The 14,691-nt window shown below is 40.7% G+C and overlaps 1 protein-coding gene across 1 annotated transcript in view; it reads left to right on the forward strand.

Moving 5' to 3' along the window:
* The first annotated feature begins 1,548 nt into the window (after positions 1-1,548).
* The window catches only part of FAM193A (family with sequence similarity 193 member A), a 39,012-nt gene continuing 25,869 nt past the window's right edge, over positions 1,549-14,691 (forward strand). Inside the window, exons 1-6 of the mRNA XM_026034179.1 lie at positions 1,549-1,608; positions 2,702-2,947; positions 4,584-4,750; positions 4,924-5,091; positions 7,892-8,126; positions 10,272-10,396. Coding sequence (XP_025889964.1) covers positions 2,858-2,947; positions 4,584-4,750; positions 4,924-5,091; positions 7,892-8,126; positions 10,272-10,396 — 785 coding nt within the window. The 5' untranslated portion in view covers positions 1,549-1,608; positions 2,702-2,857. The remainder of the gene's footprint in view (positions 1,609-2,701; positions 2,948-4,583; positions 4,751-4,923; positions 5,092-7,891; positions 8,127-10,271; positions 10,397-14,691) is intronic.

A 14,691-nucleotide genomic window follows, 5' to 3' on the forward strand; every position in this document is an offset into this window, starting at 1 on the left:
GATATAAGTGAAGCTCTATAATATCTTGTTTATATCCATCTCCTCTAGCCAAGATCTGCGGAGTGCGTTACCGGCTGCCCCGCTGAGGCCGGTGGCTTTGCAGTAACGTGCCCGGCCCAGCAAGGCTGGGCAGCAGCCCCGGGGCTGCTGGCACCCCGGGGACGTTTCTCACTGAGTTCCTGGTCTGGCAGCAGCACAAATCTGCTTTCTGGCCCCCGGGATCCAGCACAGCGGGTGTGGGGGGTGAGGAGAGTCGGGCTGCTTTTTATGGAGTACTGTGTTCAGTTCTGGGCACCCCAGTATAGGAAGGACGTGGAGCTTCTGGAGAGGGTCCAGAGAAGGGCAACCAGGATGATTAAGGGAATGGAACATCTCTCGTATGAAGAGAGGCTGAGTGAGCTGGGCCTTTTTTCTCTGGAGAAGAGACGGCTCAGAGGGGATATGATTAATATGTATAAGTTCAGGAAGGGAGAATGCAGGGAGGAAGGGGACAGGCTGTTCACACTGGTGGCCAGCAACAGGACGAGGGGTAATGGCCACAAGCTGAAGCATAAGAAGTTCCGTCTCCAGGTGAGGAGCAACTTCTTTACTGTTAGGGTGACAGAGCAGTGGAACAGGCTGCCCAGGGAGGTTGTGGAGTCTCCTACTCTGGAGGTCTTCAAAACCCGCCTGGATGCCACCCTGTGCCACATGCTCTAGGTGTGCCTGCTTGAGCAGGAAGGTTGGACTAGATGATCTGTAGAGGTCCCTTCCAACCTTAAATATTCTGAAATATTCTGAAATTCTTGTCTTTAAAGTAGGCTTCACATATTGATAAGAGAAAGTGGTATGACAAAACTGGGACACAAGGAATGGAGCAAAAATATAAGAAGAGTTGAAGTGTATCAAGTAAAGCATAGGAAGAAATACATCTGAAATTTGAGGGAAGAAACATGAGGAAGGAGAGGAGAGAAATTTGTGAATAAAAAGAATTTGCTTACTCTGTTCCCCCTCCCCCATTAAATGATTTTAAAATTTCTTTTCTTCACATAGCCTTTGTTTAAGGATCACTGTGGTTGTTGACTGAAATTTGTATGTGCCTTATGCTGTTGGTTTAGTGTCCTCAAATACAGTAAGTAGTACTCTAAGCAGTGATGTATTCGACTTCCATAAGACAGGAATCTATTGCAAAATTGATACAGTTACAAAAATGTAATAGTTGCATCTAAAAGCTAAATGTAAACAATGAAATGCGAAGGAAAAAACTGCATTTCACCTTACTTTTTTTCTTATATCAGCTTTCTCCAATTTGAGTTGTATTTAGTAAAACAACTAAACTGCAGAAGCTTATAGTACAGAAATTACCGGCTTTCACATCTGAAAGAGCCTTACTACAAAAGAAGTTTTTTCTGTCTCTGCATTCAGTCATTGAGAGCGATTTTCTCCGCCCTTGGGTGGGGGAAACATTTTATTCTTTCTGTTTTGTTTTATTGCTGCTAAAGCTGCTCTTGGAATCAGCATAAAACTCAACTGTTGTAACCAGTTTCCTGCCTTTTTTTGCAGGTTTCGCTAAATGGAACCCAATTTACAGACAGCCCTGTTGGCTCAGAGTTCACAGGTGTTTCTCAGGTAGGTGCAGCCAAGTCTGGTCCTGCAACCAGAGCCTCATATGGTTAATGGATCCAGGACTTTAACATCTGATGATGATGCAGCTTTAAACGAACTAGACAAGTCTGAACTCCTGCAAACCCTTGTAACATGGCTGGGATACACTTGCCCTGGACCTTTCCTTCCCAGAAGAGTAAAGGTCACATCTTAAATTCTGAACTTTTACATTTTGAAGTCTGTTTTTCCTGCTTGCCAAAGGAGGCCCCACTGCTGATGTCCAAAAGAATTTGCCTGCAAAAGTTGTGAACGTGTGTTCATTGCACCGACAAAGACTCAGTCTGCCTTCAGAAGACTATAATTTTACAAGGAAACTTTCTGAGCTAAGGGGATAAGCAGCCAGGGCCTCCTGCTGTCAAGAGTTTAGCTATTTCGAAGCTTGCATACAGGATGTCAGACTAATTAGGGGAAAATGAAGAGCTCTGGCATCATCAGCCCTGTCTGTGATTCTGCCATACCAGACACTTGGCTCTGTCTTGGATGACTTTGCTCAGCTCTTGCAGCGATGGGGCCTGGTTGTTCTGCTCGATGTGTTTTTGAGCATCAGGCTCAGTGAGTGGGCAGCATTTCAGGGCTGTACCATGACCACACAGTAGCATCTTGGAGGAGAAAGTAAATTTTAAACTGCCTTTGTCACCATGAGCAGCCAAGCCTGACCTTTTTTCTTCTACAAATGAAAGCATTAGAGAGAGCTGTACTTTTCCTTTATGTATTTTATGTATTGCATTTTTATATTTAGGGTATGCTATTTTGAGGGAAATGCCATAGCCCATGTTAAATGCTACTTTTTGTGATGGAGTCTGCATTTACTCATAATAACCGTGGCTCTGCCAGGCTGATGTTAGGCTATTCTTTGATCTTGGGCACTTCAGGTATTCATTGTTTAATGAAGACTGTTAAATGTTTTCAAAAAATATCTCAAAATAAGCTTTTTTTTTTCTTTTTTTTTTTTTTTTTTGTTTTTTTTTTTTTTCAAGCTTTTTTTTTTTTTTTTTTTTTTTTTTTTTTGGTCTATGGTCTGTAAATAACCAGATCTTTATCCGAACATTTCTCGTAGACACCATTTACCTTTGGCTTGGGCCAGAGGGCCCCATACACAACTGGCGAGCACTGTCTTCTTTGTAGAAGCGAACGAAAAGATACATCGCTTTCAGAGAGCGGGCTAAAGAATTCCAGCAAAACAGCACTTTCCACGTCTCCAAAAGCAAACAATATGCTGCATCTTCCACTGTGGGTGTGCCCGGACTGCCGACGCACGGTCGAGAAGGAGGAGAGACATGCTACGATAGAGCAGTCGCTGGTGGTGAGTTCAAATGCCTGGGTTCCCCTGCGCAGGCTGCTGGGTTATAATGGGCTGAATGCTCCTCAGTGCTTTGGAACCGCTTAAACTGAATTCTGAGTGCCTAAAAATACTGTAGAGAGTTTTGAGGCGTGTGTTTTTGGTTGTATTGTTCTCACTTAAAGTTATTTGAATCTCCATATTTTTTTCCTATTCTGTTTCTGCTCATAAGTACTTCTCCCCTACTCTGTGCTTTGTGAGGTGAACTACATGAATTTTCCCTTTTCTTTGAGTATTGTTCTTGGATCACTGTGTTTGCCTTGCTACCCTCTTTATGTCTGTGTGTTCGGCTTTTCTGTCCTGAGTTTTTTATGAAGAAGCAGAACTTGCGCACACCATACTTACAGAGATTATTTTTTTTCCCCTTTTTTGTAGCACCTCAAGCTGTTTTGTGCCAGGGTGGTAATGTTTCTGGGTTTGACTTTTAAATAAATATCATAATAAATATATAAATATAAATAAATAATGAATAAAATAAATATATTTAGAAATACAAGTTCACTTCAGAGCTGTGCTCTTTGGAAGAGCCAAATATGAGAAGTTCAGTGAAGGGTCATGTAAAATCCCCCAAATTGAGACTTTATGCTGTAATATTGAACCAAATCTTCACACAGAGCTAAGAGTCTGCACAGGCCTATAGACACATACATTTTTTTTCATTAAACAGTTCCATCCAAAGGAGGGTTGTGTTTGTATAGAATATGTTGTTAAACTTGGGTTAATAGCATGATTAATGTAGCTTTTACTAAGGAAGATTTGAGAATATTTCACTGTTACTTAGTATAGGAAGAATATCATTAAGTATTAGCTATTTCTTTATATTAGAAATCTCTAGGATGAGATCACAGAATATTTAAGGTTGGAAGGGACCTCTACAGATCATCTAGTCCAACCTTCCTGTTCAAGCAGGCACACCTAGAGCATGTGGCACAGGGTGGCATCCAGGCGGGTTTTGAAGACCTCCAGAGTAGGAGACTCCACAACCTCCCTGGGCAGCCTGTTCCACTGCTCTGTCACCCTAATCTAATCTAATACCAGATGGCCAAAAACAGCAATACTGTCCAAGAAAAGAAGTGCAGTTAGCTGAGTCAAAAGCTCTGAAACTTTATGCATAGGTTTAGTGAATTAATAAAGAGAATGGAAAAGTTGAGCGTGAGCAGCACAATTTGCTTTCAGCATTTTTGGATGTCTTGTTATCAATACTTCAGATAAAATCAAAATATGACTCTCTTTTTTTCCCCAAGAGATTTTTTTTTTAAAGCAAATGGTAAAAACATCTCTAAGTTGGAAGGCTAAATTGAAAGAAAAGCAAGGATTATGTTGCTAGACCGGTGGCTTCAGGAAGAGGTGTGTGTCACCTGGTACTGAGCAACACTGTGCGCGGGAGGAGGCATTGCTTCCCAAGAATAGCAGTTGTCTAACAGCCATTACTATTCTGGAAGATAAGCTCTTCGAGAAGAGTTTCTCCTTTGTGTCTAGTTGAGCATCACCTCAACATACATCTAGCACTAAAAATCATCATGTTTATATTTGCCTACTTATAAATGTGTCTTGCTTATACCTTACAAACCAAAGTTGCTACCTCTGCTTTTCCTCCCAGAGCCAAGATTTTCTTTTGCACATGCCCCTTGGTAACAGTGGATCGCAGCAGGAATCTGTAGGAGGAGGAAGAATAACTGTTGGTGCACAGACTGTACCTGCTGCAGATCTTAGCAATTCCTCTCCTTCAGACATCGCTTGCAACTGTGAGGCCTGTAATGAGCGCAGGTAAGGATTGAATTCAAACTGCAGCTTGGTGCTGGCAGTGAAACTGCCAGTGCTATTGCAGCTTACTTGTTGGCTTGTGCTTAAGCTACTTTAATTGGGTTGTTTAAGAATGGTAGGAATGAATACACCTATGTGGTATTTAAGCTGAGAGTAATCTTTGTCGTTGTTTGCAGAGAAATTTCAGCAGAGACTGAACGTGAATCTCAGCAGCTTCAAAATTACTGGTCAGAAGTAAGATATATGGTTCGGTGTATATATCGCCAAGCTGGGACCCCTTTGGCTGATGACCAAGACCAATCTTTGGTACCAGATAAAGAAGGAATGAAAGAGCTGGTGGATAGGTAAAGCATTGAAAAATATCTGTTAATTGCTAAGAGTGTGTGGAGTGTTTTTTTAATGGATTTTTCGTGATTTAAAATGTCATTTTCTTTAATACAATGTTCTTTAGCACCTGTAATCTGTGAGCTTCCTTGCTTAATATGATTGCCTCTCCAGTAGAGTGAAGAAAGAACAATCAGCTGTTTCACACATGGCTTTTAAACACTAGTTTGAATGCATGGGAAATCATTAGTTCCCCTGCTAGTTGCGGTAGGGATATTAGTGCATAATTGTGGATGTGTCCCAAAATCATCATCTTCAAAGGACCTTGAATATTATTATTATTAATAATGGCACCCGGTAACTTAAATTCCATGTGTGAGAGTTTGTTGAGTGAACTTAGGCCATAATAATGCCTGAATGTTAAAGTAGTTCTAAGATCTAGAAAAGGCTTCTTTTCAAAAGAAGAAATGAATATTGACCATTGATCATTAGATGAGACATATTTTGAGAGAACTGCATTTCCATTTCAAAACTGAAGTTTTTGCTGTTCTAGGTATGAGGTCAGTAAAGATGATCTGTCTCAGGAGACCCTTAATAGTGTGTTTTATTTTGTTTGTCTTCTCTTTTGAGTCTATTGACTGTTTTTAAATTACTTCAGTATATTGGAAGTCCATCTCTGTTTCTCTCTACGTGAAACTGTGACTGAATAATAACGTGTCTCATAGGTTCTGTAAATACTTAATATACTAGGGCTTCTCTGGTCTTAACAACTAATTCTTATGTGGAGATTTTCTAGTTGAGACCAAACTTTAGCAAGATGGAAAAACTTTTGAAAGTCAGCGTCTAATATTGCTCTCTATATGAATCTGCTTTTGAATCAGCCTTAGTATATCATTAAATAATCTGATTGTGCACCTCTTTTATGGAGACCAAGTACTTGGTTTTAACGAACACAGTTCATGTAAATGTAGAGTAACAAAGTATGCATCCATATTAGTCACGCTTTGTTTATATAAATTAAGGGATGAAAACATACAGTATATGTTTTGAAGTCAAAGATTCTTAAATGTGTAGGTAATTAAAACTGAATCATAACTAAAATTACTGTTTTTGTACAGTTTCTCTTTAATGAAGAAAACTTGGAAATATAAACACCTGCTGATTTTGATTTTTCTAGAACTGTGTTTCACTGCTGAGATATTTTGTTAAAATACAAAGGCAGAAACAGTCTCAAAAAGAAAGAAAACTTGAGTGTCAATATGATGATTCTGCATTTTTGAGTTCATTTTGGTGTCCAAAAAAATGAGATAAGATGCTGGGTTTCTGCAAACTATGCAGCTACTCAAGACTCCAGTATGTGGTGTTAATGTCATGCCAGAAAAACTAACTGAATGAGTCAGTGTGGGTTCTAAGAGTCTATTTTATCATCGGACCTTTTTTTTTTTGACAAAAAACGTAGGTAGTAACATGCTGGAGTTCATGCTATGACCAAGTAAATTGAGTTTTAAAAGACAGAAATTCGTTATTCCTCATTCCATGCTCAGCTCCTTTGAGTAAAGCTAGAAAGAAATAGCCTGGCCCTGTTCCCAGTAAATAAGTAGCGTTGTCCCTGTCACCTATCAGCCTGTGCCCTGATAGTGCCCCCATACTTCAGTTATACAAGTTAGGGGGCCAACAGCAGGGCCTTGACAGAAGCAGATATCAGTTCATCTGACTCCCAAGTGCCCGTCCCTTTCTTCTTCCCCCGTCCTGGGTTCCCAAATCCTGTGGTAAATGCTGGACTCCGTGCCCTCGGAAGCTTACAAACAGCCATTGTATTTGGTGGCTTGTCCTAAGCATTGCGTTAGTAGGAGGCGCTGATAGCAGCTGACTGAAAGCCATTCCTCGCTTTGACTGAGGTGTCCCCTGCGCAGGGAAAATGCTGAGCTGTGCAGTCGTGTGGAGGGCTGGTCACCAAACCTTCCTGTTGAATGCTGAGTGCCCTCACCAAGGGTGTCAGGATATGGGTGCTGCTGGTGGTGCTGCCTGTCCTCTGGGAGCTCAGCACAGACCTTCCCGGGTTGATCTGGGCTTGTACGTTGCCCCCGGCGGGCGCCGCTCGCAGCGCCGCGCGGCAGCAGGCATCGTCCCTCAGCTCCCGAGGCAGCGTTCGCATGGAGAGCCTGCAGCGTGTGGGAAGGGCTGGTGCGCAGCCAGAGCCCCTCCCGGCAACTCGAAACCAGTTTTCCTCTGGGTGACTTACAAGGTTCAAACCGGTATCTCGTTGCCAGAAGAGTGTCAGGCAGCTGTGTGCGGTCCCTAGCAGGAAGCCCCCTCCAACCTGCGTCACCAAGCGCCATGTGTTGCTGGCTGGAGGAGCACATGCAGGGCAGTACAGTTCTGCAGTGTAGGTGCTGGCGTGCTTCCCAGGGAGAAACGAGTCCCTGCTCTAGGAAAAGAAAATATACTGGTTGCTTCTAACAATTGCAGCTTAGGCTCTGCTGAAGTAGAGTCATAAATCATGAAGGCCTAGGTGTGTGCCTGGAAGGGTTGTCTTGTTCACCTTGTGAATCCCACACCTCGCTATGCCCTGAGCCAGCTCTAGTAAGAGCTGCAGAGAATGGCTCTCTACAAAAGAACTGCTGCTTGCAGTGAGAAATAAGGCAAAAGGGAGTTTCCTGAATGAGTTTTAAAAGCTGGGTTATTATATAAAATGTCTATATTTAGCAGTGTCTCCCAAAGTGATTGCTGTTGAGCCCAGTTGTGTTAGTTTGTATGTAGGTGTGTGCTGGCTGTCTATTTGAAGGCATGTTTTTGACCACAAATATTCTACTACTACAGGCTTTGTGAAAGAGATCCATATCAGCTTTACCAACGGTTGGAGCAGCAAGCTAGAGAATATGTACTTGAAATGAAGGTTCGTCTCCTCAGACACTTGTCCCTGGGATCTAAAGTTGCATCAACGTTAGCAATGCAAGGCCCACCCCAGGCACATCAGTTCATCTCGCTCCTACTTGAGGAATACAGTGCACTCTGTCAGGCAGCATGCACAATCAGCGCCTTTCTTGTTACTCTGGTAAGATTAAAAACAAACAAACATCACTATATGCTTTTAATCTGTGGGGTAATGCAACCAGGCATGCCCTGGGTTCTTGCAGAAGTATTCAGTGACAGATAAAGTATAAGTTTTCTAATTTTTTTTTTCCTTTTAAAGCTGGGTCCCACTGCTGGAGTGGAGCTGTCAGGAATATTTAAATCTCAAACCAGGAAGCTGTTTCGGTCTGTGGTCACTGAACCTCTTTGCTGTTTCAATTTAGTCTTTCATGGCCTTATCACTTAGATTTGGATGAGCTGCATCTTCCATCTCCAGTCCCTTGGCTGCTTTTAATAGTCATAAAGTCTTTAATGGACCACTTTTGAGAGGGTGATTCTTAGAGCTGAGCTGCATTGGTGCTTATGAATGTATTCAACTCCAAATCTGATGGGTTTTTGTGCAGAAGTTATCTTTCTCACTAATAATGAATCCAGAAATATATACTTGATCAGAATCAAAATGTTAGAATGGCACGTTTTCCTCCCCACACCTCATTTCTCATGGCTATTCTTAGGAACTAGTAATTGTAAAATTTTTGCATGCATAAGAGATGAAGATAATGGCCGTGCTGAGATTAAAAAAAAAAAAAAAAGTGCTAGAACTCCTCAATCTACCTCCCTATCTGACAAAATTCAAAGTAAAATGTTTTACTCTTTAAAAAAAAGAACACAACTTTTCCATCAGTAGTGCTGCAAATATCAGTGGCTTTTTTCTAATAAGCTGCGACATTTGGAATATGAATTGTGAGTAGGATTGGAAAAGTAAGATACTGCCTCTTGGCTTGCATTTCTTAGATTTCTAGATAACCTTTATAATAAATAGACCAGTGCGTTGCACAAATTCTAGTACAGGTATTAGGCTCAATATCTTTTCAGTGTGAAGGGGTGTTTTTTAGTGCGCTGTGGAAGAAAGAGTACTTCAAGTTAAAATACATGAAAGGGAGCAAAAATCCTTAAATTTTTTTTTCCTTCCTGCAGCCCTCATTTGAAAGGTCAAACCTTTGTGCTTGCCCTGCTGTGTGATGGCATAAAATGCCTTGAAACCCTGAGTGAACTTGTGATATAAGTGAAATTATGGCTGATTATCCTTCCTTTGAGAGGAATCCAGCTAATTGGGGAGGTTCAAGAGCAAGAGCTAAAGCCTTTTTTGCCCCACCAGGGCATAGGACACCATGCTGAGATCAAGTTGGAAGGATGGTGGTCAGTACAGAAAAGCCTGGGAAACACGCAGGAGAGAGGGCTAGAAGGGAAAACATGACTGGTGTTTCCTTGAGCAAGAAAAAATTTGGTCTGCATAATTGGAAATGCAAGATTTTCTATGTTACTTTTGATAGTTAATAACTTAATATGGAATTGCCTAGGAAAAAAACTTTTCACTTTTTTTCAGGCCGAACACTTGGAAAATTCTTAGCAACTAAAGTTGTGAAAATCTGGAAGAAGTATTCAAAGGGGTATACGGAGACAAACAAAGAACTAAAAATGTTTTTCTTGCGCAACTCAAATCCTGCTTGAATTTAAAAAACAAATAAAAACTTAAAGTATTTTTTAAATATTGATAATTTAGTGCCTATGTCTGATATATATTATAGCAAAGCTTTTAATTATATAAGTATTTTTCTATTTGTGGCTACTGAATGGTGTAGTGCTCAATTGCTACTCTTAGAGCCATAATACCTTAAAAAATCAGATGCCGTATTTTCTTTGGTCCTCATGTTTTTGATATTTTGATCATATAAGCTTTAGGGTTGAAAGTTGAATACAGTTGAATGGTAAACTGCTTCAATTTAAAAAAAAACTCTGCTTATTAGAGAGATGAGCAAACGTGATCTCTTGGCTGTTCAGAAAATCGGTGTTTTTGAAGCAGCTGTATCTGAAGACAGAACTCTATTTCATTTATGTTAACTTTAAGTAAAGGTCATAGCTTGTTACCATAAATGTACCAGTTTACTAGATAATGTCAAGGAACTGACCTATAATCAGGGACTGCTTTTTCACAAGAAAACCAAAGAACAGACTGGTTTAGGTCATAACAGATCTTTCACAGCAAATGTGAATAGAAATTTGTGAAGTCAGTTCTTTATATGTCTCTGAATGTGATGTATTGCTGTGCTTTTTTTTTTCTACATAGGAAAATGAACATTTGAAAAAATTTCAGGTGACATGGGAATTGCACAATAAACATCTGTTTGAAAATCTGGTGTTTTCTGAGCCACTTCTGCAGAACAGTTTGCCAACGCTGGTATCACAGCTAAGGTAAAGAGCTCATAATTTTCATACTTTTTCCAATTTAAGTAAGTTCCTCATTATTCTATTTTAAAAATAATGCTGCTGGCTGCACAGAGGGCTGTCATAACTTCTTTGTCAGAAGAATTATTGAATCATTTTTTCATCAGACATTGATACTTTTCACACCCACAAAAGCAAGTCAAGGCTTCTGTGTCTTCCTATGGTACATAAAGAACTTTGGAGTTTTGAGCAAGGTATTCATTGGCAAAACCAAAATCCCTTGTTACGCTCTTGTAGAGTTGAGGACATGTTGCACTTCCTGGGGCTTTCAAATGTTACATGTTAATGTTAGGTTAAATGTTACATTTTGTTAGCGAGCTTGTTCTTGCCACTAGTGTTACCTCCCAAGTGCTCCTTTTAAGGAAGAGACTTTAGTTCCTAGAAACTTTGTTCCCCGAATCCTTGCAAAGCGCCAGCACAGATGGCTCCAGTTGACCTCTCCAACTTGTGACGGAGAGGACTGTTTTCTGTAGGCGTGTGTCTTGAAGATGCTGTCTTGGACATCTTTCCATACTACAAGAAGACCTTGATGTAGCGTCTTCCTTACAAGTGATGTTGCTCACGGAGAGTAATGAAACTTTGGCTGGATTAAGGCTGAGAGAGCTGGACCTGTTCAGCCTGAAGAGAAGGCTGAAGCAGGGATCTGATCAGTGCCTAAAAATACCTCAAGGGAGGGGATGAGGAGGAGGGGGTGGCCTCTTTTCAGTGATGGACAGTGACAGGACTAGAAGAAACGGCCACAAAGTGAAGCACGAAAAGTTCCACAGGAAAGTGAGGGTGACAGAGCCCTGGAAGAGGCTGCCAAGAGAGACTGTGGAGTCTTCTTCTCTAGAGATCTTCAAAACCCGCTTGGACACAACTCTGTGCCATGTACTCTAAGTGTCCCTGCTGGAGCAGGGGGTTGGACTAGATGATCTCTAGAGGTCCCTTCCAACCTTAAGAATTCTATGATTTTATGATTCTCTGATTATCCCTCTGCTAGCACTTATTAGAAAGGAAGACAAGAAAGCTTAGTTGTCACTGGGTTGAGCTCAGCAGGGAGGCTAAGGTCCCTCAGAATAACTTGTCTAATTGGCTTCCTCAAAACTGGGTTAGGACTGAGCTTTTTCTTCAAGCTGGCGATTCTGTAATTACGCTCAATGACATGTAGTGGGTAGCACGTTCCTGTCACCTGCTTAACTCCCCAGTGCTGCTGTCGCAGACTCTGTCCCCAAGTCACCGGCCTGCTCTCCAACCAGGCCTCTCTGGACACTGCCCTCCTGTTCCAGTGATCCTGGAAATACCAAAGCTGTTTATCACCTTCCTCTGCTGAGATGAAATGTGGTGGTTTTTATTATTATTTTTTTACAAAGCGTGTGCTTGTTCCTTAACAAAAGTAGTAGCTTATTTTCCTGGATCTGTTGTTCTTGACTGCTGCTGGAATTAAAGTCTGCGATTCTCCCCAAAACATCATTGTATTGACAGCCACCTTCAAGCTTTAAGTAATGTAAAGCCAGAATCTCTTCCTGAAGAAATTTGTTTTCAGTACCTCCATGTTCTTTAGGTGGTTTTAGAGGCTTTTCTCTTACGGGATCTGAGACTTTACCAAGTTGGATTCACTTGGGCATTTTTGAAAGGAGAGGCTCAGCACAAACTCTGTTTGAGAATTTCCAGCTTCTTTAGAGCATGTGAGCCTTTCTTTGGGAAGCACAGAATATCCTGTTGCTCTACATGGAACCACAGCTTTCTGGGTCTTGAAGTAACAGAACTGGTAGCTTTTCCTAAGCATTTTTCTAGAGAATAATCTGTCTTCCCTTGGGCATTGACACTGTGTGGAATGGAGTAGTGTTTTATCAGAGATGCATCGTGTGGAGAAATGAAAGGATCACTATAGTCCCTTGATCCTGTAGTCATGAGGAGCAATAAGGGATGGCTTTTTAAGATATCTGCTGCTGATCTGAGGTCTTTAGGACTTTCCTTTAAAGGAGAGTTGTCCGTTTTGCCAGTCATCACTGTGCAAGAGTGCATCAACTTTTCTTAACCCTGTTTTTTTTTTTTTTTTAAGAGGAACCTTCTTGAGATTTCCAGGCATGTGTGAGAGCTCAACCATTTCCTGAGAGGAAAGATTTCCCTTGCTCCAGGTTGATCTCTAACAGAGGAACCGTTTTGCTGGCTCATAGATGCGCATAAAACTCTCCTGGTTAGCAGTGGGCAGCAGAACAAATATTTTCAGCTGTCGGAAAAATATCATTAAGCTCAGACATTAAGAATAATGGTTTTAGAAGGTCTATTTAGCATAATACGCAGAAAATAATCACCATTTAATTGTTTCTGTAATCATTAAGAGATCTTCTTTTCTGAAATTTTGAGATACCTGAGAATCATGTAAGGTTTTTACTCAAACTCAGGCTACTGCTGGAAGAAAAAATTGTCCTCAGAAGCAGATGGTCCATTTTAACTCTGGAACAGTAGATCTGTAGTCTTTTAAGGGTTCATGAAAATACTTGTTTTCTCTTACCAGATTACATTTTTGGCTTCTCTCCCTTGTTTTGTTGTTGTTTGTTTGTTTTAAGAGTAGCTCTTTTAAAAAGCCCCTCTCCTTGTGGTTGCAGATAGGTATTTTGTCATCCTTAGAGAGATTTCCCTTTCCCTTCCCTTCCCTAACAAAAACATGGTTATGGAGTTGTCTGTCTTTGCAGCAGTAACCTCTATTGACACTTCACTCCACTTTTTATTAAAGCTTTTCTTTTCCATGGTTAGAGATTTTTGCCTGTATATACTACACGTATGCCTGTATATTACACACGCACATTCTATTAGCAGAGTTTCATCACACAGGTGCATTGGCCTCCTGTTTTTTCTTTCTGAAGAAGAGACAAGGAATGGTATTGCTCTGGCATCTCAGCTTCTCAAGTTTTGGGTGTTCACTCTTTTTCTTATTTAATTTTTTTTTGCCTCTCTGGCTTTTTCAAAATATATACTTGTGACTTAGTAATAGAGATTGCCATTGTTTGCATGGGGTAGTGAGGAACCATTGTTAAAAATGTGATTTCTAAAGACACCATATCTTTTTTATGTACTACTTGTGCTCTATCAAATATCAACTTTCCAGGATTTTTTAATGTGTAGAAATGCCTATGTAAACATCTAAGGTGGCTGCATTGGACATTTTGGGCAAAACCAACAAACAAAAGACACCCGAGTTCCTCAGCCAAGTGCTGCTGATGGCTGTAACTTCATCCTCAGGAAGAGCAGTTTGTTAGAGTCGCATTGTAGACAGCACAAGGGGGTTCTGGGGCTGGATTAGCACCTTGTTGTGTTGGAAATCTGTATCTAACCTCCAGCTGAAATGCTGGGCCTGAGCTTTTACTTGAGGTGTTCGGATACTCGGGTGCTTTGCCAGTTATCTGGCTGATGGCTTAGTCTCTGCTCCTGGTTAAGTATTAACCTCTTCCTGCTAATTGCTGAGTAGGAGAAATGTTGAAAAGCTTTGGTTAACTGCATCAACTTGCAGGTTATTACAGTTCATTGTTTTTTCCTAAATAACATCAAATATGTGTGTCTCATTTATTTTGGAAGTCAAGATTTATGGCCTGTGTTTAGTTATTTTGGAATAGTGGCAATGATGCCATCAAAGAGGGTTCCTCGAGGATTGCCTATGCAGAAAGTTGTAGAAAATAAATTAAAAATCTCTCTTCTACTTCTGAGGCTACTTACAGAGACAGTTACTGGTGAACAGCATGTTATAATCTGAACTTGTTGCCTCTCAAGTGCTAGTGGATTGCTGCATATAACTGGGCTATTTCACTTGGACTTCCATTAGGGGAGATTGCTACCAATCTGCCGATGAATCAGCTCATCTCGTAATCTTTTTAGCATTGATCGAGGGAGTTCTGATTAAGATTTTGGCTTTATTTTTACTATGTGGCTCTTTAGTAAATAGTCAACATATATATTTAGTCTGTAGAATCTGGAAAGATAAAAAATACCGTGCAACAAAATCTGAATAAGCATGGCTCAGTTTGGTTGACATCTGGTTGCCTGTGGGAAACAGGCTCTAGAAATGTTACACTTCCCACATGCTCACTATTATTGGTTACAGAGCATGGGAACAAGCAGTTGTTAGATTTTTATATATATTTTTTTTTAAAGAAATGACCAAAAATACCCATTTGGGGATATTTTTGCAGCTACATGCCCTCAAGTGTATCAGTAACTGCATTTTGAGAACAAAACTTGGGCAGGCAAAACTTAAAAGCCATATTTTCAGCAAAACATCCAAA

The sequence above is a fragment of the Nothoprocta perdicaria genome, unplaced genomic scaffold (assembly GCF_003342845.1).
Source record: "Nothoprocta perdicaria isolate Ctin4 unplaced genomic scaffold, notPer1 scaffold_14, whole genome shotgun sequence".
NCBI lineage: Eukaryota > Metazoa > Chordata > Aves > Tinamiformes > Tinamidae > Nothoprocta > Nothoprocta perdicaria.